Source organism: Notothenia rossii (genome assembly GCF_949606895.1).
Source record: "Notothenia rossii genome assembly, chromosome: 12".
Taxonomy (NCBI): domain Eukaryota; kingdom Metazoa; phylum Chordata; class Actinopteri; order Perciformes; family Nototheniidae; genus Notothenia; species Notothenia rossii.
The window spans coordinates 20,737,488-20,763,482 of NC_136911.1; the positions used below are offsets into that span (position 1 = coordinate 20,737,488).

General features: G+C 39.1%; 2 protein-coding genes and 1 long non-coding RNA gene across 5 annotated transcripts; 2 read left to right on the plus strand and 1 right to left on the minus strand.

Moving 5' to 3' along the window:
* On the minus strand, positions 1-15,378 carry LOC307026178 (leukocyte elastase inhibitor-like). Of its 3 annotated transcripts, none has more exons than XM_079661360.1 (10): positions 14,596-15,375; positions 8,683-8,870; positions 5,710-5,769; positions 4,380-4,511; positions 3,918-4,035; positions 3,665-3,807; positions 3,004-3,081; positions 2,706-2,795; positions 2,437-2,617; positions 1-2,270 (listed from the first exon to the last, which is right to left on the minus strand). In XM_079661360.1, the coding sequence occupies exons 1-10, from the start codon at positions 14,603-14,605 to the stop codon at positions 2,053-2,055; spliced, it is 1,218 nt and encodes a 405-aa protein (XP_079517486.1). In that variant the 5' UTR covers positions 14,606-15,375; the 3' UTR covers positions 1-2,052. The 3 variants fall into 3 exon arrangements, with proteins under 3 accessions (XP_079517486.1, XP_079517487.1, XP_079517488.1); XM_079661361.1 differs by lacking the exon at positions 14,596-15,375 and adding an exon at positions 9,509-9,660; XM_079661362.1 differs by lacking the exon at positions 5,710-5,769 and having other exon boundaries at positions 14,596-15,378.
* Positions 13,545-25,995, plus strand: LOC307026184 (cystatin-B-like). The gene is made up of 3 exons (XM_079661368.1): positions 13,545-13,756; positions 13,849-13,950; positions 25,721-25,995. Exons 1-3 carry the CDS (start codon positions 13,679-13,681, stop codon positions 25,850-25,852), a joined length of 312 nt encoding a protein of 103 aa, XP_079517494.1. The 5' UTR covers positions 13,545-13,678; the 3' UTR covers positions 25,853-25,995.
* On the plus strand, positions 20,783-24,643 carry LOC307026187. Its single transcript, XR_013804354.1, has 3 exons — positions 20,783-21,582; positions 21,803-22,726; positions 22,858-24,643. It is a non-coding gene; the product is annotated as an uncharacterized lncRNA (long non-coding RNA).

Here is a 25,995-nt window from a genome sequence, read left to right on the forward strand (position 1 = left end):
TCAGTTGAAAGACGAAGGAAACTTTTATTTCACTCTATTACAGTCAAAATTATTCTTATACATATTGGTTTATATATGAAGAGCATCACATTTTGAATTAAGACTGTGTGAAATCATTGAAACACCTTTCTTTGATGAGACGGATAAATGGATCAGACAATGAATGGAATGTGAGGGTGCAGTGCGTAGGACGTGGATCTCACAGAAAGAGACTGTGGGCAGGATGGCAAACAGAAAATAATAATGAATAAGATGTAACTGACGCCCTATTTTCACTATGTTTTTTTTATCTACAGTAGCACTTTCCATTTGAAGGGGGCCTATTATCCTCCTATACAGTAGCTACAATAGATATAAAGTCAGAGCCTCTTTTTTAAAAGGCCTCTTTTTTACTGCTAACATCTCTCGTTGGAAAGTCACATTGAGACGTAAAATGCCTGAAACGAGACACAAAACACCCACAAAGAGACAAACACTTAAACCGGAACAATTACGACCACCAAGGAGAGCAAAATGTCCTCAAAGAGACAACAAAAGATGAACAAATAGACCCAAAAAGAGAAGGTTATAAGAGTTACACATTACATTACACCCGTCCTCATCAAGCTCCACTGGCTCCCCATCCCCCAGAGAATTCAGTACAAGATCCTCCTGATGACGTACAAAGCCCTCCATAACCTGGCCCCATCCTACCTGACTGACCTCCTCCACAGACACACTCCCACTCGCTCCCTCCGCTCTGCCACTGCCAACCTCCTGTCCCTCCTGTTAAATATGTTCTTTATTCTCGCGTCCAGGAGAGAAGTTTTAAAGTGAGACTAAATGGAGTCTCTGAAAAGATTCAAATGGGATACTTTAATTAAAAAAGGCGCGGTAGTGTTACAGACAGAATATTGTTCCGGCAGAAAACAGCTGTGATCTGGCTCTCCTGAGCAAGAAGAGAAGCCCGAATCCCCCGTTCGGTGCCATTATATATCCTCTGCTGGCTCCTCCCCGCCAGCCGGCTCGCCTCGCCTCTAATGTCCGTTGTTGCATTTAAACAGAGGATTGGTACTTTTCACCTTCAACATATGCTTAACCCGCCTTTTCTCCTCATATTCTCTTTCATCACTTTTCATGTAACACATTCTAAACGCTGTAATCAATACTCTAAAACATACAGAAAATGCTTCACGGCTGGTTTGGTTTCCGGTCATTCCAGATGTTGTCACATGCTACTCTCGTCTGTAAACAATAGTGTATTCAAATAAACTGTACTTTCATTTAATATTCAGCATGGTAGTATCTCGACATCTATAGTTGTAGTGTTAAATCAGTAGGTTTCGGTTTTCACCACACCACGTCATTTCGCTACTCAATTCACCTCTTTAGGAAATCGTATATTAGCCACATGCTAAATGCTAACCGTAGATGAAGGATTTTCAGAATAAAAGCTTAACTGCTTGTGCACAAGAATTTCTGGTTTTTCAGTATAAAAGAGCATTTAACTTAAACTACATTATACCATCAAAACATTGATTTTAAATTTCTAACACTCCCCACCCGGACCAACCTCAAGTCTTGGGGCGACAGAGCCTTCTCCGTTGCTGCACCCACCCTCTGGAACTCACTACCCCAATCCATCAGAGACTCTTCCTGCCTCACAGCATTCAAAACATCACTCAAAACCCACCTGTTCAACACTGCATTCAACCACTGACCACCCCCCTCCCCCCCTATTTTCTGTTTTGTTTATCTCTTTTTGTATTTCTTTGTCTTTCTTTTTGTTGTCTTTTCCTAATTCTCTGTCAAAGCGTCTTTGAGTTTCATGAAAAGCGCTATAAAAGTCCCATGTATTATTATTATTATTATTATTATTATTATTATTATTATTATTACCCAAAAGAACCAAAAAAAAGAAAAGAAGAATATCACCACAAAGAGACACACAATGACCTATAAGATGTCTCTGTAGAAGGGGCGAGGACCAGTTCCCTGGCTGTACCCGGGGGGGGGGGGGGGGGGGGGGGGGAGGCATTTCTCTTGATCTGCCTGCAGGACATACAGCAGCGCTCACTCAGGGGAGCTGTATCGCCCGGCAAAGAGGATGCTCATCGAGGGGTTGTGTCGGATGAAGAAGAGGAAGGGGTGATCTGCGTGGAACTCAGGCGGCATTGAGTTTGAAGCAACTCCACCAGTGGCAGCAGCAGCCTCAGTTCCCTCCTCGTTGACCTCCACAAAAGCCTTGTGGACCACTGCTGATAGGACCAGGTCGTCTGCCTTGGACATGCCTGTCAGCAGAGGAAGAATGCTTTCTGACGCAAGCTTTATAAGTAACACAGGTGTTTTGAAGAACTCATGTATCTCTTCAGGCTTGTTTGTATTTCAAATGCAACCTTTTGGCGTCTGCTGAGTTCAACTCTTGCTATAATGAAGCAGTTATGTTATATTTCTTACCTGAAAAGTCACTCATCATGGCATCAAAGGCGTCCACCATGCCCATGCTGAACAGGATGTGTTTCAAGTCACACGACTCCTCCATCTTGAATCGAGGCAGATTCACTTCCACCTTAGTTTCAACCATCATGTCTGGGCGAGTCCACTCCACAAATGTCTCATAGGTCAGCTTCTTCTCCAGCTAGTGTGGAGAAAATATCATTTATTTGTGTGCCAGTTTGTGCGTTTGTTTACTGTGTTTATGTGTTCTACCCATAGACTGGTTCTACCTTCTCTAGGCCCGTTGTCTTGTCCTCAATCTCATTGGGCAGGAAGATGAGCATGCTGAGGTCTTTCCCTTTATAAGGCATCTCCAGGATCTATGCAGACACATTCCAATGTTCAATTCAAGGCAATCTGATCAACAAACTGTTAAAAGTATGGAAAGTCTACTCTCTATACATACATTTGGAATATGGTAAATCTATATTTCATTGAAATCTGTTCGGAAATGACTCAAATCATATTGCATCGGAGGCAAAAAGGAATAACAAAACCAATACTGTTCAACAAAGAAATGGATGTTACCTGGCAGTTGGCCTCGCGAATTGAGGAGAGACCAAATTTACTGGTCTGTTGCATCATCTTCACCGATTTAGTGTCATTCTAAAGAAAGCAGCAAACACAACAAGCACTTTTCCTGTTGAGTTATCATGAGCAGCTAATTTCTTCAAATGTTTTAATCTGGAACATTTCATGCTTAATTGTTCTCCTCAGACATACACACTTGGAATGTTTGAGATCAAGAGTGTAATCCAGAAGGGGAAAAAGTACTCGGATCTTGTGAACAGGTATAAGTAGGAATACAGCAGTGGAAACAAGTCAAAGTTGTACATAAATACAAAAGTATTAGCATCAAATTAGGGCACTATAAGTAAACATATTCTTGTAGAAAAAGCTGATTTCAGAATCATTTATATTTTATTATTGGAAAATTATATATTTGGCATCTTAAAGTCATTAGTCTCCCTTTTGTTGTTTGCTGTTTGATCCCTATTAAGTAGTAAATAACTATAGCTCTTGCTTGTATTAATTTGATCTGAGTACAATTAATAAATAACTTCAGAGTTTATCAAGAATATCTGGTTTATGTTGCTTCCCTTACCCTTAGCGAGCTGGGTTGCAACAAGCTTGAATTAGAAACATCACTGTGAAGCTGTATCCATGGCTTTGTAACAGTCAGTGTTACCTTGTTCATTCTAAACGGAGCATCAGCGGTAGAATCCTGCTTGAACTGTGTCTCCCATTTCCCTTTGAAATAGATGGCGTTGACCAGCACCAACTCGGTCACGTCATCCACCAGACCCTCGGCAAGCAGATCCTTAATTTTACCTGGTGAACAGTAAGGAAAAAATATACCATCGTTAAGGCAGCTAGCAATGTTTACAACCAAATTACCTTTTTTTAATCCACCAAAAAAGGATTGTTATTGTGAGCTGTACCTTGCGTCTGCCCCTCCACCCATTTGTTGATGTTGACCCTGGCTGCTTCTGCGCTGGCTTTGAAGTCCACAGACTCCAGATCAGCGCCGTAGTACTTTTTGGTTTCTGCTAAGAAATGCTGGAATGATAAACAGCATGTTTAAATGCTCACATCGCAACTGTTAACGCATGTAACCATTGCACAAAGAAGAAACACTTTAAGAGATTCTATATCATTTGCATGATTTCTAATTGAATATACCATGGTTTTGTTAATACTGTATTTGGAGATAACACCAAGATAAGTGGAGTACTTTTAGTGCATGCCAGATTTCTTTAACTGTTATTATTCTCATCTAAAAATGTAACAACACTGGTGACTCTATAGGCAAGGATCCAGATTGATGGAAATTAGGCTGCACATTAACAGGTTTTATTTCTCACCAATAACAAATGAATGCCGAGCAAAAAGCACAAACATACCTCAAGAAAATGGTAGGACTGCTCTCCGTAAAGCCTGTTGGCGAGGCTGAGGGCATACGGACCGCCGGACTTGATGAGCTTACTCATTAGTTCGGAGAAGCTTGCGTGGATATCATTCTGAGATGGCAGGAACTGCAAACAGCCAGATAGGATTAGCATGTTACAAAACAACACTGACACAGAGGCAGATAAAAGAAAACCTTGTATTATGTATCATAATATTGTATTGATCATCGGCCTTGTGAGGCGCCAGGGGGGTCACACATAGTTTGATGGAAAGGGGAATCTTTTTTTTTTTTAAAGTTACTTTTTTAATTTTTTAATTTTTATTATTAACTGCATATCTATCAACCTATGTGTCCTTTGATGCCAATCTTTTAATATTTTGTACTTATTCATATATATATATTTTTTTAAATCACACGACCGCCCTTCAAGCCAATCAGAATCGAGCTACTGAGAGTGAAACTGAGTATCTGCTCAGCTTTTGGAGCAAGTGAGAGCGAGTGAATATTTCGCTCTGCACCTGGATGAGAGCACGGATGTAGCAAATATTGATGTTTATATATATGAATATAAATATGTTTATTGTTAATATTACTGTTGAATATTATATATAATACTATTAAGGCATAAGTAGCTTTCAAAAATACAAAAAATATATGTTAATTGTTCATATTACTATTCAAAATTATATAATATTATAAAGACAGAAATCACTTTTAAAATGCTTTAAAAATATGTTTACTGTTTAATATTGTGTTAAGAATGTTTATAACAGAAGACACAATGAATGTAACGGTACGTCTACACAGCAGCTGTAAAAAAATCTTCCAACGCTTCCAACGCTTCTCTGCCCATTGACTTTGAATGGGAGTGAGATTTTCAAGATTTTTTCAAAGCTGCTGTGTGGACGTACCATAATGAATGACAAACAAAAGATAAATACAAAAAATGTTTAGAAGAATAACTGATTATTCATTATTAATACAAATATATATTAAGAAAATGTATTAAGCTGTATGATTAATTTATCATATTCTCCATCATAATGTACTCATCATTTAAAAAGAAATTGCAACAGGGGGGGGGGGGGCCTGAGGATAATGCTATATGGGGGTACTTGGCATGGCAAAGTTTGGGAACCCCTGGTCTAGGCCAAGATCTACAGGTGTGTTTCAGTGTTTTCCTTATTATACCGACAGCACCTTTTGAAATAATCTGAAAAATTGAATCAACAGACCAAACGGACACGTAACACCAATCGAATAAAGTTCAGCCTCATTTACCCTTATCGTTATTAATGCCTTTATTTTGGCTTTGTTCCCACCTTGCGCACACACTCTGCTCCTGTCTGCTCTGGTTGCCCTTTCTCAGTAAAACACAGGACCTGGGGTGGGGGGGGGGGGGGGGGGGGGGGGGGGGAATGGAAATGTATCATGAGTTAGATCAGTGTTAAGTTACATTTTGTTGGTGTGGCAATACAGTTTGATGCACAGGTAAACAAAGACACAGCTTGTAGAAGCACTCTCTGGTGTCTGGCATATAAGGACATAATCATACACATTAAGTCACATGCACATTTTCCTCAGTAGAGTTGATGACTCCAGGCAGAATTATGACCCTGCTAGAAAGAGTAAGATATTTGCATTTAAAACATCACCAATGCAGAGGAACAGAAAAATTGCCAGCAAAATCAACTAGTGAGTAAGAAAAGTTATTGACAACTAAAGCTTCAACTAAAAAGTCAAAATTATTTCTCTCTGAAATGTAAGTAAGATCAGAGTATAAGCAGTAAATGTAAATACAGTAAAGTAAGTACTCCAAAATTGTACTTCAGTATGGTATTCGATTAAATGTAATAGCCTAAGTTGTGATTGGTATAAATATGCTTTTTCACGAATAATATATTGTTTTAACTATTTTTAAATGTGTATTTGAGTTGAAAATAATCCTAATTAATTTAACAAACTATTCCTCTACCTGTCAACCAAGGCAGGATGAAATATATCCGTTTCTAGCTTTTGGGGGGCCCTATGCAAGACGCTGTTTGGGGGCCCTAGTTTTGACAGTTTTTTTTAACTACAATGGGGGGGATTCCGAAGCCTTTAAGATGATCTGTGGAGATGCATCAATCGGTTACACTTTAATAGGAAAACAGGCTAATTTCACGAAAACCAAGCAATTGAAAATTACAAAAAATGATTTAAAAAAGTTAAACAATAAGGCTCCTCTCTGTCAATAAATGCAAGAGACGCAGCATTTTCTCAACAATGTTTAATTTACATTTTTCATCTTCCTCAGACGTCACTCATTGGCTGTCAGCCAATGAGTGATCGTTGTCGTTGTCGTTGTCGTTGTCAGCCCAACGATGATTTGGACTTTATTACCCCAAAAACCCAAGCCACAGCTTTGCTATCATTGCAGTTTAGTCGTGTTTATATCCTACATTGGATTTATAAGCATATAATGCTTCACCGAACACACAGTGGCGACTGGTCATTAGGGGCAGGGCACAGCCCCACCTAGTGTCAGCAGAAAGTATTACAAATAATGATTAAAAGAAAAAATTCTAAAAAAAAATAACAAAATATATTTTAAGATCATGGTTAATCATCTGATTCGTCTGTACATTGCTGTTTTAGTCTTTGTTCTTCTAATTAGTGTCTACAGTGTGTGCCCATTGAGCTGTTTAGAGCCATGTGGGACAAAACCCGATCATGCCCTCCCTCTCACTGTCTAAGTCAACGGTGACTGTAAAAACTACACTGCGCATTCTCAGAGTATTGTCCTATTTAATATGTGTGGCAAAAAAATAATGACCATAGGGGCAGAGTGCTGCCATCCCCACCATACGTCATCTCACATAATTCAGAGCTGATTGGCTGTAAGTACGTGTGCCACGAAAAGTGTGGTGTGTGAAGAGGAGGAGAGAGACGCATCCTAAAACCAGGAAGTAAGCTGCGCATGGCTTCCCTCCACAAAAAGCAATGATATTTCTCCATGGGATTTTAGAAAATAGCTCAAAATAAGATCTGTGGGAAAAGTACCTGTTAGATAAAGGCACGTTTTGTTCAGCCGGATAATATCCACATGTCTACCCTACTTTTATAATTTTCTAATCATAAATCTATCGATTAGATTTATGGTAGACTTTTGAAACTGCAAGAAGATAAGGAGGACTTTTACAAACAAGTAATAGAGATTTTTGTTCAGAAGGATAGGCAAATGGACTTCATCTTCAAGTCAAGGTAAGACCACAATTTTATTGAAAATGGGATCTTACTAAGAGAGAACAATTCAATATTTAAATGATAAAATTACATTTTTTGGGTATCCTTTTGTTGAACTGTCCGTTTAAAATTAATCGAAGCATCAGACAAAAAAAGCTTTTGAAAATAATATTATATTTTGATTTAGGTCAAAATATAATATTTGTAAAACATGAATATATTATTATTATTATTATTCATTTGCCAAGTACATGTGTACCTATGTATATATTTATATATAGTATTTTAATTTCATAAAAAAGATAGTTGAAACTGCTATTGACATGTGCAGAAAATGACCCTATATCTAGTTTTCGTATATATATATATATATATATATATATGCATTTATTGTTTTCCTGCCCTAACTTCTATTTAATTTGTTCTCCTGTTTTCTTTATTTCTTTGTACTCCTTCATTTCTATATGTTGTTGACGCAATAATGCCGCTGTATTAGGATAACGGAGAGGGCTATTTTCCACAAGCCCTCCCGCTTCTACTAATTTTGTTCATCTTTGTGTGTATGAATTAAACTTTTTTTGTTTTTCGGATGAAGAAAAAAAAAAAAAACTTTCAGCTTGGGGGCCCCCTAGTGGCAGCGGGGGCCCTATGCCCCCGCATAGTCCGCCTATAGGAAGAAACGGCCCTGCCGGCCTTTTCTAACTGCTGCTGGGAGACAAATATTTAATTAGAGAGTAATTATTGCATGTGGGCAGGCATTTTCTAATGCCATGCCCCACAAGAAATCCAGACCAAAACCTTCTGTCACCTCTCATATCATTCTTAATCAAATAAAAGGGATCTTTCAATCGATGTTAAAAACATTAGAGTAGATATATTTTCCCTCGAATAAAACCTGTGCACGTGACAGAGCTTGATATCCAAACCCACACCTCACAATGAGATAAAAAGATTGCGAAATGTCAGCCCTATCAGCAATTCACCTTAAATGGCATGTCATTTAAGTGTTGACACATTTAAAATGGGTGTTTTATTTTTCAGTGTACGTGCGTGTTTAGGTGTGTGTCTACCTCGGACATCTGGGTGGATGTGTTGCCTCCGGTCCCCAGCATCACCATAGCCAGGGCTGAAGAGATGCTGAAGGGGGAGTAGAAGATATTTGCGGTCTTGTCGGCATCCCTGAGCTTTTTGAAAAGGTCCAGAGCGAAGGTGGTGTTGGCCTTGGATATCTTGGATATGGGTGATGTCGTCATTGTGTCTGATACAGAGCAGAACATAAATCACTGCATTATAAACTGTAGCATACCTTTCTGTGAATAACTTTCATTTACCGTTTTGGCCCATTATGCTGAAACTCAAATAGTTAAAAAAAAAAAAGGTTTAATTGGTAGTGATTGGTTGTCTTGTTTTCATCAACAAGTATTTGTTATTTTTTATAAATGATTGCACTTTTCATATCTTCCTAACTTATATTGTCCTTTTGTTGAATCTATGTATTAGGTCTCTTTGTTTGATTTGGCAACTCTTCAGTATTTGTAGGTTTTAAAATGTTAGCACCTTGCAAATATACTCTTCTGAATTAGCGTTTTAATTTAGCTTGCTAGTGTTAACAATTATCTACCTTTCCCAGACAGGTGGAGACATTTCTCCATTAGGCCTATTTATGTTCCAAAACCTTGTCACTAATCCAACTAGTTACTTAATTAAAAGGGAAATCACGGAACTCAGTTAAATCACACAGATATTGCATCATTGCCTTTGGAAACCAGGTGAAAAAGGAATGACTGTAAATCAAGAACTGTTAGTTAAATTAAACCTGGTTAACTCCTGGTATCCTTTACGAGCATTATCAACAAAATCAACAACATGAAATGGCAGTAAGGTGCATCGACTTACTGACAGAGGCTCTTCTTCAGTGAACAGGTGATGTGGAATGGTTCGGTTTAAGGAAAACTAGTTTGAGTTGTCACTTTATAGGTCATGGTGGCATGGCAGCATTCCAAGATGTGTCGAGATTACACCAATCACTGAAGGACACACCCATGTCATGTTTTGGGTTAATGTTGTGAGTCAATTGTAAGACTTTGCTAATCAAACACTCAACAGAACCATACAATAGATGAATGGATGCGACATTCAAACTGTTCTATGTTGTGTTTGAGAGGTAGAGTTGGACATTATTTGGCATCAAAGACAAAGGTCTGTTAGTCATTTATTTCCCATGTGCAATACAAGGAGACCATTACTAAAGATTTATAAAGACGTTTTTCTAAAAAAAAAATGGTATATTGGTCAAAGTTAAGTGAGAAGGATATGAATCACTACAGTATACCTCACTCACTGACAAATCATTAGACTTGGTTGTAATTCCTAGAGAAGCAATCCTGTGCAGTGACACCAACTGTAACAATGCACAGCATGGTAGTGATCTATGTTTTACATATGATCTAATTATTGATGTGTTAAATGCCTCAAGTAAGGGATTTTACAACAGTAAGAAAAAGGAGCATAAAAGCTGGATGGAATGAACATGTGACTGAGCTACACACTGCTGCTAGAGATGCTTTTAAATTGTGGGCCGAATCAGGAAGGCCGAGACAGGGGTCTTTGTTTGAACATAAACAGTCCACTAATGCCAAATATAAGTATGCTGTCCGCTTCATTCAAAAAAATGAGGACACAATGAGGGCTGACTCACTTGCCAGAAAGCTGCGCAACAACAGTTGCTATGATTTCTGGAAAGAGGTGAAAGTCATAAACAGCTGTAAGACTCCCTTACCGTCTTCCATTGAAGGAGTGTGTGGGTCAGGCAGCATCGCAGAACTGTGGCGACAACACTATCATGAGTTGTTCAACTGTGTTAAGAGTGATGCATTTGTGGTTGAAAAGGTTGACTCCACTGAAAACGTTAAGGTTAGATCAGAGGAAGTCTACAACACTAATGAATCTAGAAAAGAACGAAGCTTGTGGCCCGGATCTCATCCGAGTTTTGGACATTAAAGCATGGAGACATGTCCCAGTAGAGACACTACATACTGATATACACCTGAACATCAGCAGGAGAGGACTCTTTAAAGTAGAGACACTACATACTGATATACACCTGAACATCAGCAGGAGAGGACTCTTTAAAGTAGAGACACTACATACTGATATACACCTGAACATCAGCAGGAGAGGACTCTTTAAAGTAGAGACACTACATACTGATATACACCTGAACATCAGCAGGAGAGGACTCTTTAAAGTAGAGACACTACATACTGATATACACCTGAACATCAGCAGGAGAGGACTCTTTAAAGTAGAGACACTACATACTGATATACACCTGAACATCAGTAGGAGAGGACTCTTTAAAGTAGAGACACTACATACTGATATACACCTGAACATCAGCAGGAGAGGACTCTTTAAAGTAGAGACACTACATACTGATATACACCTGAACATCAGCAGGAGAGGACTCTTTAAAGTAGAGACACTACATACTGATATACACCTGAACAGCCCTCAAACTGTTCATTTAAACCCACAAGCAGCTGCCCTGACCTATTTGCTGCCCGATAGGCAATATTTGAGCTGATTTCTCCAGCACCGCATTAGCAGTGATGTCACACACTCACAGCTGCTGGTGTTTGGAGCCCTCTAATGTCAGAAGTAGGACTCACTTTGGTCTGCTCCTTTCTGAGCTGTCAGGTTTTACCTGTCTTCGCTCTCTTTTCACGCTGTTGTCCCACCACCTCAGATGTTTGGGCCATTTTTTTTCCGGCAGTCTCTGTCAAACCATGTTGATGAGATCAAGCCACAAGCCATAACGCCATATCCGGCCAGGTGTCCAAGGAAAGGGGGCAACGTCACCTTTACAACTTTCGACGTGCCTACCGAGTATGGAGATTATTCCCTATCTTTATTCAAGAGCGTGTTCTTTCAATTTGAGAGCATAATTTATTGATTTCACGTTCAGATTTTGTATTTCTTTCAGTCAAACCCTGTCCTTGCGCTTAGATTTGCCCTGCTTCTGCTCCAACTGTACGCTTGCACTCAGATATATTGCTGCTTGCACAGATTTCCTGTTTTCCAGTTTAAAACCTTCTCCTCGCACTTAGGCTGCTCCTGTGCCCTGACTGCGCTCGTCAAGTCTCCTCTCAGATTTCTGCAATCTGCTCGGCGCTTGGATGTTTTCTGTGGAAAAACGATTTCAAAGTCCCTCAACCAATATGAGGCCAGCTGAAGAGTCGTCTTGCTGGTGCGTTCGCTTTATTTATTAAAAGCGTCCCGTAAGGGCGGTTACTCTTTAACCAGGTTCATAAACTCCCTCCACTTGCTTTATTTACGACTTTTTATTTTAATGGTACTATTAACGTTAACTTTACTTCTTGCAAATTAATTTGGTAGTCATATTTGCGGCACATCTATGATAATAACTGGTTTTGAAATGTTGTACATTTCGTGAACCCTGTTGCTAGGCAACTGACAACCAATGTGTTTCCTTTTTTCTTAGTTTTTTCATTGTTTAGGAATGGGGAAATATAATTTTTCTTCATGTCATTTTTAATTTAAGATCATATGTTGCCCTCACTAAGTATAGATACAGTTCATGTTACACAATGTATTGTGCATTATTTTCTCTGAAGCAAATGTAGTGAGGGCAACATACGATCTTAAATTAAAAAAATACATGAAAAATCGTTTTTGTTTTTTTTGTTATATTTCCCTATATATAAATATTTATGATATATATTTTTCCTCCAGAGTTTCTCTACCACGCATTTTAGACATCCCTCCTCATCTCCCTCTATTTCAGCCCTGTTAGAACCTTCATGCTGATTCAAGACACATCTGCTTAGGTTTGTGCCTGAATATTGCAAGGGTGTCACAGTGACAATATCTGTCCATAGACATAGCCTACACACACACACACACACACACACACACACACACACACACACACACACACACACACACACACACACACACACACACACACACACACACACACACACACACACACACACACACACACACACACACACACACACACACACACACACACACACACACACACACACACACACACACACACACAGTTCACTACTTTCTCCACTAAAGAACCGTTTTTTCCACCAGGCTGTCAGGAGGCTGAACTCTCTAGAAAGTTGACTTTGACTTCCCTGGAGAAGAAGTTAATTTGTTTGACTTCTGAGTCATCAAATGGGTGTGTGAGTCAAACACACCAACAGTCTGAAGACCTGTAATCTATTCACAGAGGTGAAGATATTTAGTGAAGCAGAAAAAAATAATCTTGCAGTATTTGTTGTGGCTCTTATGTTGCATTTGCTTTTATTGATTTCTAAAAGAAGTGTTGTCAGTTGACTTTGACTTCTCTCCATGGAGAAGGACATTTATTTCTCAAATGTTATCAAAGTGGGAGTTACCCAACAAGTGGGGAGCATAGAGTTAAATGGAACGAGGAAACACACCAACAGTGACTGAAGACCTGCATCGCTACTTTCCTGACATGAACAATTCTCTGCAGTCTCATATAAAATGCTTTACCTATTTATTTCAGAATGATTTTACACTATGTGTTACATTCATTCATTATACAGTGATACGCAGTTGGGTGTTGATGTGAGGATGCTCAGAGAGGAAGTTAAGTGTTTCATTTGGATAACACATATTTTAAGTAAAGCAACATACAACTCCATACTTGTGGAGTTGTTGATACTGATTATCATAATAATAATATTAATAAACAGTGATTTATAATTGATTATTTTTGAATAAATATAAGTAACCTGCATACGTAAAGACTTTGCACCCTGGAGAAGGAAGTGCATATCATAAATGTTTTATCAAATTCTTCACAAGAATCTAGATAATATCTAATCATAAATTAACAGAACTCATCAGGATCATGTGAGGGTTGTGGATACACCTGCAGCCTCACCCCACATGAAGGTGTATCCAGGTGTGGGCTCTCTGTGTAAATATATGCATGCATTTGATAACAAGTCAAAACACTTGAGACACTTGGCAGTTGACTAACTTCTCTCAGTGACAATGGCAGATCAAGCTATGGGAGGAGAATGGAGCGGGACAGAGGACGCTACTGAGGACACTCAGAAGATTTGTGATGAGGTGAGTTCTCAATCTAAGTTCATTCTTCACAAGCTCCACAGACTACCCTCTGGTCTGGCCTAATGATACATTTTTACTTCATTTTTACACAGGTGAAGAATCAAGTGGAGCAACAAACAGGCAAAAAGTATGTGGTGTACAAAGCAGTGAAATTCTGGGTACAAGTTGGGAAAGTATTTAACTTCAACATAAAGGTAAGGAATATTGTGATTTATGAAAAAAAGATTAATCAATTAACCAAATACATTTTTTTGGGGGGGGGGGGCGTACGGACAGAAACTCCCTCTGGAGGGAAGACAGGGATTTTAGCCTTTGCAGACTACATGCACTCAGGGTGCCCACACTTTTTTGGCTGGTGAGCTACTTTTGAAATGACCAGCTAACCGAGGTCTAACAACCAAAAATAAAATCCCAAATTGCAAGGGTTGCTGAATAACACGTTTTATTTTTACATGGGATAACTACAATAGGGCTGCAACAAACGACTAATTTGATTATCGATTAATCTATAGATTAATGAAACGATTAATCGACTATTCGGACTACTACTGTATGCCTTGCACAATTTCTTAAACGTTCTTATTTAGCCATCAACTTTTAGATTTAGTTTGAGGTTGTTTTAGGCATGTGGAAACTAACAATGAAGACAATAAAGATGAATACTTGATTCAAAAATACATATATTATTAAATTAACTTAACAAATTGTGAACAAAATTAACATTGCTTTTTATTTGAATTAAATAAATAATATTTCACATCAAAAGAAACAACAATGTTTTAACAAATCTTATTAAATAATCTGATGACAGAACTGTAAACAGAATAGCTGAAACTTACCTCTAATCATTAACCCATGTTTGTATAATGTAGTTAACTCCGTGTGTTGCTGCTAGCATACATAACACCTGACGTGGAAACGTTACTCGTGGATGGGGCTACAGAGCTACTAGAAAGACAGTCGAACCCGGTGCATTCGTCCGTCTGAATGTGGTGCACTTTTGCTAAATGTTTAGACAAATTGCTCGTGTTACCGCCCTTACATGATAAACACTTTTGGTGACGAGCATTGTCCACCTCAAGACGGGTAACATGTAACCACACCTTGGAGCGCTTCTCTCCACCATCTCCTCCGTGTGTTGCTGCATGTAGCAGCTGCGTGTGTGTAAACTGCCCCGCCCTCTTGCAAACAGTCGACGGAGAGAGAGATCTCTTCTGGATTGGAGATAGAAAATACACCGACCATAGACGCATTTGTTTGTCTTTTTGCATGTTAGAAACGAGTTGGCGACACTAAGACTAAGAGATCATGTTTGTGTAGCAATAGAGAGGCGAAGTCCCTCCCCTTCCGGGAGCCTCCATGGGACCCCGGAAGCGGAAAATTATACATAGAAGTCAATGGAGAGAGAAAAGTTATCTTTTGATCCCGTTTGAATTGTGCCACGAATGACACATATGATGTTTGTCAATCTTAAACAATCATTTCCATGCAAAAAAAGTCACAGTTTGTCGTAAAACTGCTGAAATATAAGACTATGAATAATACGCAACTAGAAAGACTACAAATCCCAAATGCATTCTGGGTCGCGTAAGTGATGTCATAGGCGATAATGCTCCAAGACTGGTTGTGACGGTCTCAGGAGCGAGCGGAAACGGACGGAGGAAGCCGGAAGAAGAAAGTGAAGTTGGAGACACGCTGCAGAAAGTTCAGAGAGAGTCGGAAATCATCGAAACATACAGAAACGGTAGCATTGGACTGGTTAGCATAAACTGTACATTGACTGTATCATCATGTCAACCAGCTCAGATGGGACCCAAAGACCTGATATGGAATGGGAGGAAACCAAAGCTGTGAGGAAGAAAAGGGCTTTGAGGGAAAAAGTTAGCAGACCAAGAACACAAAGTTGGTCGGATTGGTCGAGTGGAGCAGGCTTAAACAAAAAACCAAAAGGCAGTCAAAATGGAAAACAAGCAATTTCGAATACAGAACTAGAGCAGGAGTGGAAAGTTATAATAGAATTCAACCGGGATGGTGGGCATTACCACCCGATTCAACTGACAAAATCAATTGAGAAAGAAATGGGTAAAATCAAATTTGCCAAGTTTATGAACAACAAACGAGTTTTGATACAAGCAACCAGCAAGCAACAGCAGGGAAAAATACTTAAAATGACGACACTCAGTGGGGAAAAAATAAAGGCTCATATCCCAGGAGCAATGGCAATGTTGAGAGGAGTCATATCTGGAGTTCCACTTAATATGTCTATGGATGATGTTAAAAAGGAGATTAAAGGAGGAAAAGTTATTGAGGCAAACAGACTTATGAGCAAAAGAGATGGCACATTGAAGGAAACACTTTCAGTAGTTATTCAGTTTGAGAAAAATATACCGAAATCTGTGCAAATAGGATACATGAACTACAGTGTGAGGGAATTCATCCCAAAACCACTTAGATGCTATGCATGCCAAAGAATGGGACACACAGCAATGCAGTGTAAAGGAAAACTAAGGTGTGCGAGATGTGGAGGCCAACATGAGTATGGGAAATGTGAAAAAGAGGCAAAGATGAAATGCTGTAATTGTGGAGGAGAGCACAGTGCGGCGTTTGGTGGATGTGTAGTGCAGAGAGAAGCCAGAGAAGCTCAGAGGGTCAAAGTACTCAGTAAAGTCTCATATGCAGAAGCCCTAAAGAAGGTTAGGGAAACGGAAGCAAACAATCAGGCTTCTAGTGGAAGGGTTCAAAGAAACTTAGTACAGAGCGGTAGCAACATTTCAGAAAGGCAGGTTACAAATCAAAGCCAAGTACCTGTGGAAATTAAAGAAGATGATAGCATTCTCGTGGTAAAGAAAGTCAACTTTATGACATTCATCTGCCATACCATTAATGTTGCAGCACAGATGAAGAAGAAAAGTGACAGAATCAAAACCATCGTGCAGGCAGCGGAGAAATTCCTTAACATTAGAGATATAAAAGCAGACCAGATACATGAATTACTAGCAACAAAAGATGTGGGAGAAACGGACAACCAGGATGAGGGTTAGCACGTTGTTAATGGTAATTCACATACTCCAGTGGAATGCTAGAAGCCTCATAGCTAATGGACAGGAGTTTAAAAAATATGTCTATGAGTTACAAACATTGCCAGATGTAATTTGTGTGCAAGAGTCTTGGTTAAAACCTCATCTAGACTTTATGATTCCAGGGTTCAGCTCTATCAGATATGATAGAGTTAGCAATCAAAATGGTGGAGGGTGTGTTACTTTCATAAAGGATGGGCTGGCCTATAGGGTAGTCCCATCCCCTGACGACAAGGAATGTGTCATAATAGAAATATGCAGCCCAAGGAAAGAAGGGAACATAAAGCTTATCAATTTCTATAACCCGTGTAAAAATCTGGACATTGAAACCTTACAGACAATAGCAGGGACGGCTCATAGAAGGGAAGTATGGTGTGGTGACTTTAATGCTCACAACAGCCTTTGGGGAAGCAGTCAAACAGACAGTAATGGGGATGTCGTAGAAGAAATGCTAGAGGAAAGATCACTGTTTTGCCTTAATGATGGACAAAAAACAAGAATAGATGTGAATAGGGGGACACAATCATGTTTGGACCTCACACTGGTGACGGATAGGTTAGTTAAATCATGTGAATGGTATGTTAAAAGTGATTCTACCATAGGAAGTGATCATTACCCAGTTTTCACAATCATCAATACAAAGGTATGTAGACAGGAAGGGAGTGTATTTACCAGGTGGTGCTTTGGTAAAGCTGACTGGGAAACATTTAGGCTTTACTGTAAGGAGTCAGCGCAATTGTTAACATTAGAAGGAAGTATAGAGGAGTGCTCAAATCAAGTCACAATGCACATTAAAGAAGCAGCAAATAAAACTATACCTAAAAGAACAACAGAGGGTAGGAAGAAAGTGGTTCCGTGGTGGAATGAGGAATGTAGCAGAGCTATTAAAGAACGAAACAAGGCATTTAGGTCTTTAAAGAAAAACTTGTCACAAGACAATATTTCAGATTATCAAAGGAAAAGGGCAGTAGCCCGTAAAACAGTAAAATACACAAAAAAGACGTCATGGAGAGAGTATTGTTCCACCATTGGAAGAGGAGTAAAGTTAGGGGATGTATGGTCGATGTTTAAACGGATGAATGGGAAAAGGAAGTCGGTTAAAATTCCCGCTTTGATTGATGGGGAGAAAGTGGCAGTGTCAAATGAAGAGAAGGCAGAATGTTTAGGTAGGGCATTTGCTGCGGTGCATAGTGGGGAACACCTTGATGACAAACATAGACAGCAAAAAGAGTGTGTATTAAGAGAAAATGAAAATGTGAGGGAAAAGAGACGGGATGATAATTCAGCTCTTGATGTAGACTTCTCAATAGCAGAACTTAAAATAGCTTTGCAAGGTACAGGATACTCAGCACCAGGACAAGACCAGCTATGCTATGCCATGTTCCGGCAGCTACCAGAGGAAACATTCAAATTAGTTCTGAGACTATTTAATCAAATCTGGAGAAACGGAGTCTTACCAATGAGTTGGAAAACGGCAGTTATATTGCCATTTAATAAGCCAGGGAAGGATCCTGCTAATCCCAATAATTACAGACCCATAGCATTAACATCACACTTATGTAAATGGATGGAGAAGATGATAGTGCATAGACTATCACACGTCTTAGAACAGAGAGGGTTGATAAGTCATTTTCAGAGTGGTTTTCGTAAAGGAAGATCCACAATAGATGCTTTGATTAGAGTAAGCAATGAGGTGGAAAAGACAGTGAAAATGAAAGAGGTTATGGCAATTGTATATTTTGATATTGAAAAGGCTTATGATTCTATGTGGAGGGATGGGTTGCTCATCAAATTGAGTAGAATGGGTGTTGGAGGGAGAATGTATAACTGGATCATGGCTTTTTTATCAGACAGAACATTCAGAGTTAAAGTAGGGGCAGAGGTTTCAAAAGAGTGCAGTATAGAAAATGGTATTCCTCAAGGGAGTTCAATCAGCCCGATATTATTTAATGTTATGATAAATGACATTTTTAGTAATTTGGATGGATGCATAAAATCTGCACTATATGCAGATGACGGGGCCATATGGATACGGGGAAGAAATGTTCCATATGTGTTTGAAAAAATAGGGAAAGCTATAAAGAAAGTGGAGACGTGGTCATACAACTGGGGTTTCAAGCTGTCAGCAAGCAAATCTTGCTTTATGAAATTTACGAATAAACGCAAGATGGAGACTGAGAAGCTTACATTATATGGAAAGCCGATGAGTGAGGTCAATGAATTTAAATATCTGGGGCTATGGTTAGATAGTAAATATACATGGAAAACTCATATTAAACATTTGGAAACAAAATCCAAAAAAGTGTTGAACCTATTAAGAGCAGTGGCTGGATGTGACTGGGGGGCAGACAAACAGGCATTAATCGACATCTATCGGGCAATTATGAGGACAACACTGGATTATGGGTGTTTAATATATGCAGCAGCAGCAAAAACGTCATTACTAAAAATTGATAGGTTACAATATAAAGCGTTACGGTTGTGTATAGGTGCCATTAAGTCAACCCCTACTAATGCAATATTAGTTGAAGCAGGAGAGACTCCATTGGAGCTAAGAAGAGAGAAAATTGCTCTTGCTTATTGGGTCAGGTTAAAAGGAAGTGGGGAAGGAAATATCACAAACAAAATACTACAGGAGTGCTGGGAATATTCTAAATTTCAGGGGCGTGGGTTTGGATGGACAAATAAAGAAAAAATAAGGACATACGGCATGCATGAGTTAGAGTTTTCACCATCAAATCCATTCAGTAGTGTACCCCCATGGCTCTTTCCAATAGTAAATATAGATGTGAGTATAGTAGAAAAGAAAAGAGAGTGGCAAATAAATGAAGTAGGACTCAAAACAAGTTTGTACCTCAGGAATAATTATCACAATTACCTCAAAATATATACAGATGGTTCTAAAAACAAAGAAGAGTGTGTCGGAATTGGTATATATATCCCAGAATTTAAAGTGTCAATATCAAAAAGAGCATCAGACCAACTTTCAGTGTATACAGCAGAAATGCTGGCAGTAGTAATAGGATTACAGTGGGTGGAAGAGGTCAGACCAGACAGGGTGGTGATATGCACAGATTCATTATCCAGTTTACAAAGCATACAGTCAACAACAACTGCCAGAGAAGACATACTCATAGAAATCAATCACAGCCTGTTAAGACTTCACAGAAGCGGCATAGATCTGCAGTTCTGCTGGGTGCCTGCGCATGAGGGGGTGAAAGGGAACGAGTGTGCTGATAGATTAGCAAAAAGTGCACTACAAAAGGAAATCACATTACCAGTTCAACTTGGAAAAGGAGAAGGAAAAGCAGTTATTAAGAAGAAAGGGATGGAGATCTGGCAGAAAAGGTGGGAGAAAGACCAGAAAGGCAAAGAATACCATCAAGTGCAAAAGACAATTACAATTAATATTTATAAAGAAAGAAACAGAAGGGAGGAAGTAATGATAGCTAGGCTCAGACTAAATCACACTGCATTAAATGGTACGCTGTATGTCATGGGGAAAAGTGACAGTGACAAGTGTGGGAACTGTGGAGTTAGGGAAAATGTGGAACATATTTTATTACATTGTGTCACCTATAGAGTTGAAAGAGGGAAATTAAGGGATACAGTTTTAGAGGCAAAGAGGGAGTGGAATGTAGCGGGTATTCTGGGAACAGAAGGAGAAGGAGTAAGAGCTATCAGAAAAGCACTGTTCACCTTTTTGAGGGAAACTGGGATAGGGAAAAGAATTTAACAGTAGACCATGGATGATTTGTTTTTTTTTTGTTTTGTTTTATTTATTTTATTTTATTTTATTTTATGGTTTTCTTTGTGATATGCTGGTTTATTAGAGGACTGACATGATGATACACACTCGTGTACAGTAGGTGGCGGTATGCAACCAAAAGCTGTTTGCGACCCGCCATTAAAAAAGAGAAGAAGAAGAAGAAGAAGAAGACTGGTTGTGACTCACAAAGCAAAGAGGAAGAAGAAGACTGATTTATTCCCTCCAATAAATATAAGAGATTGCTCCAATAAATTCACTTTTACAAGATGCCTGTGTGCTTTGTACGAGGTTGTAATCACAAAAGAGATCATACCACTTGCTCGTTCTATCGCTTCCCGTCTGATGAAAGGACCAGGAGTCGTTGGACCAAACATATCAGGTAATATACATGTTTTGCATGGAACATAGTCAAGTTAGCTACCTAGCTAGTAGCGAGCATGTTAGTTAGCATTATATTACATTACTTAGCCTTGTCATTTGTATTAGCCTTAACACGAAGTAAACCGAAATGTTAAACAGTAAGAGTATTCATGATGGTAAGTATTTTGTGAAACATTTGAAGAGTAGCCTATCGCCCCCTCCACCAGGTGCTAAGGGGGCGGGAGGTAGGCTAACCCCACATGAGTATCAGCGATCTTTTCTACTTAATGCTATCTGCACAAATGGTTAACATTGACCATTAAAAGATCAGGCAGTTCAGGGAGAGTCGAAGGAAGGAAGGCAGGCAGCTTTGCATGACATTCTTCTGGACGTGTTTCATTGTGATGATAGTGAGAGTGAGTCAATCTGTTTGTTGGAAAGACAGTAGTTGAGTGATTACTGAGAGAAAATTATTAAAAGAGATAATTATTCAGTGTTGTTACTTTAAAGTGTTGTTACTGACCTTTTTCTCTTTTATTTTCTTTACCTCACCTGTAACTGCTGAGACCCTGAGGAACATGCACACTGGTCTGACCTGCTCTGGCAACCTGATTTCCACTGTACGTAATAGTATTTGGTTATGGTATATTATTTATATACATCATAGGCACAAAATACCCCTCAGAGACACACATGTATTGAGTGTGATATTTTGCATTGGTCATGTGAAATCATCTTTACATACTAGAAAACTGTAGGAGCGGCAACTTGTTTTGAAATTGAATTTTTAATATCCGATAATAAAGTTGATCTGTTTTCTTTATTCTTCTCTCTTCCCAGCTCCATCCATCACCATTCTCTGTTCCTGCAGGTCCTGCTTGCTAATCAATGCTCATATGTTTTGTACACAATTACAAATAAAGTCAATGTACTGTATGACATGAAGCTGTGCTTCATTCTGAGTCAATAATAAATTCATTCTGCCTTCAGCTGCAAAATTATTGTGGACTGCACTGACATCCATGTAGCTGCCCCCCATTAAGATGAACCAAGCAAAGTTGACATACTCAACATACAGCTGTACTCTTAAGTTTACATGAAGAATTTGTGAAATATTGGTAATAACAGGTTTAAATGATTATTAGTAATTAATTATATAATTTTCTCATCGTAGACGAGCAGACAGGGAGCAGATGAGAAAAGCAGAATATGCAGCTGCCATTTTCCACATGGAAAAGAGAAAGGGCCAAGTGTATTTGAGTGGACAAAAGAGAAATCCCAAATACGAAAAATAAAATTATACAATTTACAGATATGTACACAAATAAATATATATCCTATATACACTATCATGTATAATGATGGTGTATGATGTAGAAGGAAGTGTGGTAGATAACAAGTAAATATAGAGTTACATACAGATCCATGTTACAGCAAAAGATGGAATAACTAAGAAGCACGCAGTATAATAATAATTACACGCAACAATTAAATAACTGCTCAGCATCTCCACCACAATCCCAATCTGCTGTGTCCTGTTTTCCTCCCCTCTGCATAACACCCCATCACACATACGAAACACAACGCAGAGTCCGAGGGTGTTAAGAGTGTTTATTTAAATGTCCTCCTCTCTACTGGCCAACACAGGGAGCATATGCTGGGTGTAGAATTGTTCCAGGAGGAGGAGATTTCCATGCCATGCAGGGTCTTTGGGGATGGGGAGGATGATCGCCTCCATCGTGGTCCACAGCAGCAGAGACTCCGGTCTCTGATGTGCAGCTGTTATATAATATACAATACATTTTTTGGAAAAACATTTGATCAAAAAATAAAGATTTGGTCAGGATCTAGAGTCAGTGTGTAGTTTATTAATTAATCAATGCTCTCTACATTAGGAAAACACATACCAGTGTACCAGAGGGAGTCACACACAGCTGTGCCTAGATAACCAAACAAATTGACAACAGGGATGCAAACTCATGAGGTATGAAAAAGGTGACAAGGATCCGAGCCCCCTGACCCCACAGAATATCGGCTTTAAAATGAGGAATAACAGGATTTTAGCAGTCAGAACAACTAAAGCAGCAGTGTTAATAATAACAGAAACGCCATAGAGTCACATCTAATAGAAATATATAAAAAGCATTTATTTTAATTGTGTAGCAGTCAGTTTATAATTTTGGCAGCACTGTTGAGCATTTTGAAAATGTATTTTCATGCCTCTGTGCAAGGCTTAGTCTTTCTATCTTTATAGCCACTGGTGTAAAGTAACCAAGTTCATAAACTCAACAAGTACTATACTTGGGCACAATTTTGAGATACTTGTACTTTACTTAAGTATTTCAATGTTTTGCTACTTTGTACTTCTACTCCACTACAGTTCAGAGGTAAATGGTGTACTTTTACTCCACTACATGTATGTAATACCTTTAGTTACTTTACAGATGTGGATGAATGATGTGAAATATAATCAAGTGTTAAATCAGACTTTAGTTCCACCTGGAGTAAATCCAAAAGCTACCCTGCCTGCAGTATACAAAGTCATTCAAACTAGCTGCACCTTTACCAGCTTTGATAACACTTTAATGATCAGTCATTATAAAACATATCATATTATTCTGAAATGGACCAATCTGCAAAATGACTACTTTTACTGTCGCTACTTTCACTATATTTTGATAATAATAATTTTCTACTTTTACTTGAGGAACATTTGGAATGCAGGACTTTTACTGTAACAGAGTATTCCTACACTCTGGTACTTCTACTTTTACTCAAGTACAAGAACTGAGTACTTCTACTTTTAATCAATTTCAAGATATATACTTATACCACCTCTGTTTATAGCCTATGAAAAAAACGATTAGAAAACGAAGGCTAAAGCTAACGTTAGCAGATAGTGACAATGTATGCTAGTTAGCTAGCTCAACGATAATATTGCGACGGGGAAAAAAAACTTTTCAGTGCATATCACGCTCTGCCGCTCCGACAGGGAGCTCTACTCTGAACACCTGAACGGCCCGTTCTAACAGCTGTTCACCAGCGGTCCAGTCTGTGCCACAGCGACTCCGGACGCACAGTTAATATTAACGAACGCACCGTAGGTAATGTAGCTGCTGAAGCTAGACCATCATCGCCGAGCAGCAGAGGCTTATTATACATCATGAGCAGAGCCGACAGGCAGGAAGACTCGAGCACACAGCTCGCGCTTCATTATAATATATAAAAAAAAGCTCGCGGCCGCACATTAATCCGGGTCCCAGACCCCCTCCCATACCCCAAAAATATTTTTATTGCAGATCTACAGGAATCATAAAAACGACCTATTTTGGATTCAAAACGGAGAATTTCGCCGAAAGGTGACAAGTTTGCATCCCTGGACAAGATAACCAAAATCCTTGAATCTACACACAGCAAATAAACTCAAATGACACAACGAGATGTAAAAAGGAGATCACACATATAGTCGATATAGAACTGGCCGCTTCAATCTGAAGAGCAACTAAAACAAAACACGGGAGTGTATCTTGTTCTTGTGAACACTAATGTTATCCACAGCATACACAGACACCACAAAGTTCTTAAGGAGAAAACTAGTTGCTAAAACAAAACACGTTAGTGTACCTTGTTAGCTAGCTGACATTAACCTTAGACATTGCACTCATATTACTCACTGAAACCTTGTAAAGCCGGTCCCGCATGCTGGCTCTTACAGAACCGCTCCCTTTCGTGTATGTACAGCTCTCAACATGCCCAGACTTGTAGTGATTTTCACCTCTTTTTATACTTTTTCGACTCATTCTGAAAGAAACAGGTGAAATTTACTAACGTGACAGCCATCTTTGTGATGGTGACGCGTATTGTGCGAGACCAGAGACCTGTTGTTCACTGAGCGGTTTCACACAAAAAAAATTGTAACTTCACAGTTTTACGACACATTTTTATTTTTTTGACTTGCAAAATGTTCTTTTAATTTGACAAACATCATATGTGTCATTCGTGGCACAATTCAAACGGGATCGAAAGATGACTTTTCTCTCTCCATTGACGTCAATGTATAATTTTCCGCTTCCGGGGTCCCATGGGTCGGAAGTAGATGGGCGGGACTTCGCCTCTCTATAATACATGACCTTTCTCTTTCTCAACTCGCTACTCGGAGGGAAGTCGCTGTCATATGCCTTGTGAACACTCCGATAATGCTTCTCCACGTTACCTTTCTTTGGCAGAGCGACGCTTGCTTTACAAATAAGGCAAATAACCTTTGAATGTGACATCACAAAAAAAGATTCTCCCTCCCATTCTGTGTGGAAGTGGTATGTCTTTAGCTTTTTGCTCGTTCCCGCACTCATTTTATTGTTTGTCTCTCCCGGCACTTGACTGATTTTGTATCGCTTTGCATTCTGGGTTAACAGACTGGAAAGGGATAGGTCGCTTTTTCTGTCAATCAAGTAAACTCCTGAATTAAGTGGCAGGGAGGCCAAGGGAGGAGGGATCAAAACCTGTTTTGTCTATTTTAACGGAGCTGGATTTTTTATTTTTATGAATGACTCACGATCTACCAGCATTGCCCCCGCGGTCGACGTACTGGGCACCTCTGCGAACATACAGGAAAGAGACAAAACCCAAAAAGCAGAATAGGGCTCTTTAAATCTAATGCAGGTCCAATTCATCGCAGGACAGTTTACTCCAGTTTGACAGAAGCTTCACATTTATCAGATTTATATTTTCATATGTGACATTTCCCTGTCTTTCCTGCAGGTCTTTGCTGGAGAGGAGAACTACATTCATCTGGATGTTATCCAACATCTTCCTTGTTATGGAGGAAAGGTTGAGCTGCACCGCGTTGAAGTGGGAAAAACCAAAGACGACCCCCTCGGCACTTTTCCTTAACGTTGACATGACCTTTTTCAACAGTGTAACACTTAAAGGCAGCAGTCTGATATTAAAATGCTCTTCTTCTTTATCCTGAAATGATTAATAAATGATTTTGAATTTGTAAATAAATAATAAAGTAAGCATTACAAATCTCAAAA

Bases quoted from the DNA above. Each gene is read 5' to 3' on its own strand.
- LOC307026184 (XM_079661368.1), top strand. From the start codon at position 13,679: ATGGCAGATCAAGCTATGGGAGGAGAATGGAGCGGGACAGAGGACGCT. The intron at 13,757-13,848 runs GTGAGTTCTCAA...ATTTTTACACAG, and splicing joins CTCAGAAGATTTGTGATGAG to GTGAAGAATCAAGTGGAGCA. The intron at 13,951-25,720 runs GTAAGGAATATT...TCTTTCCTGCAG, and splicing joins TATTTAACTTCAACATAAAG to GTCTTTGCTGGAGAGGAGAA.
- LOC307026178 (XM_079661360.1), bottom strand. The intron at 4,512-5,709 runs GTGGGAACAAAG...GGCTGTTTGCAG, and splicing joins GAGCAGAGTGTGTGCGCAAG to TTCCTGCCATCTCAGAATGA. The intron at 2,618-2,705 runs GTAGAACCAGTC...TCTCCACACTAG, and splicing joins AGACAACGGGCCTAGAGAAG to CTGGAGAAGAAGCTGACCTA.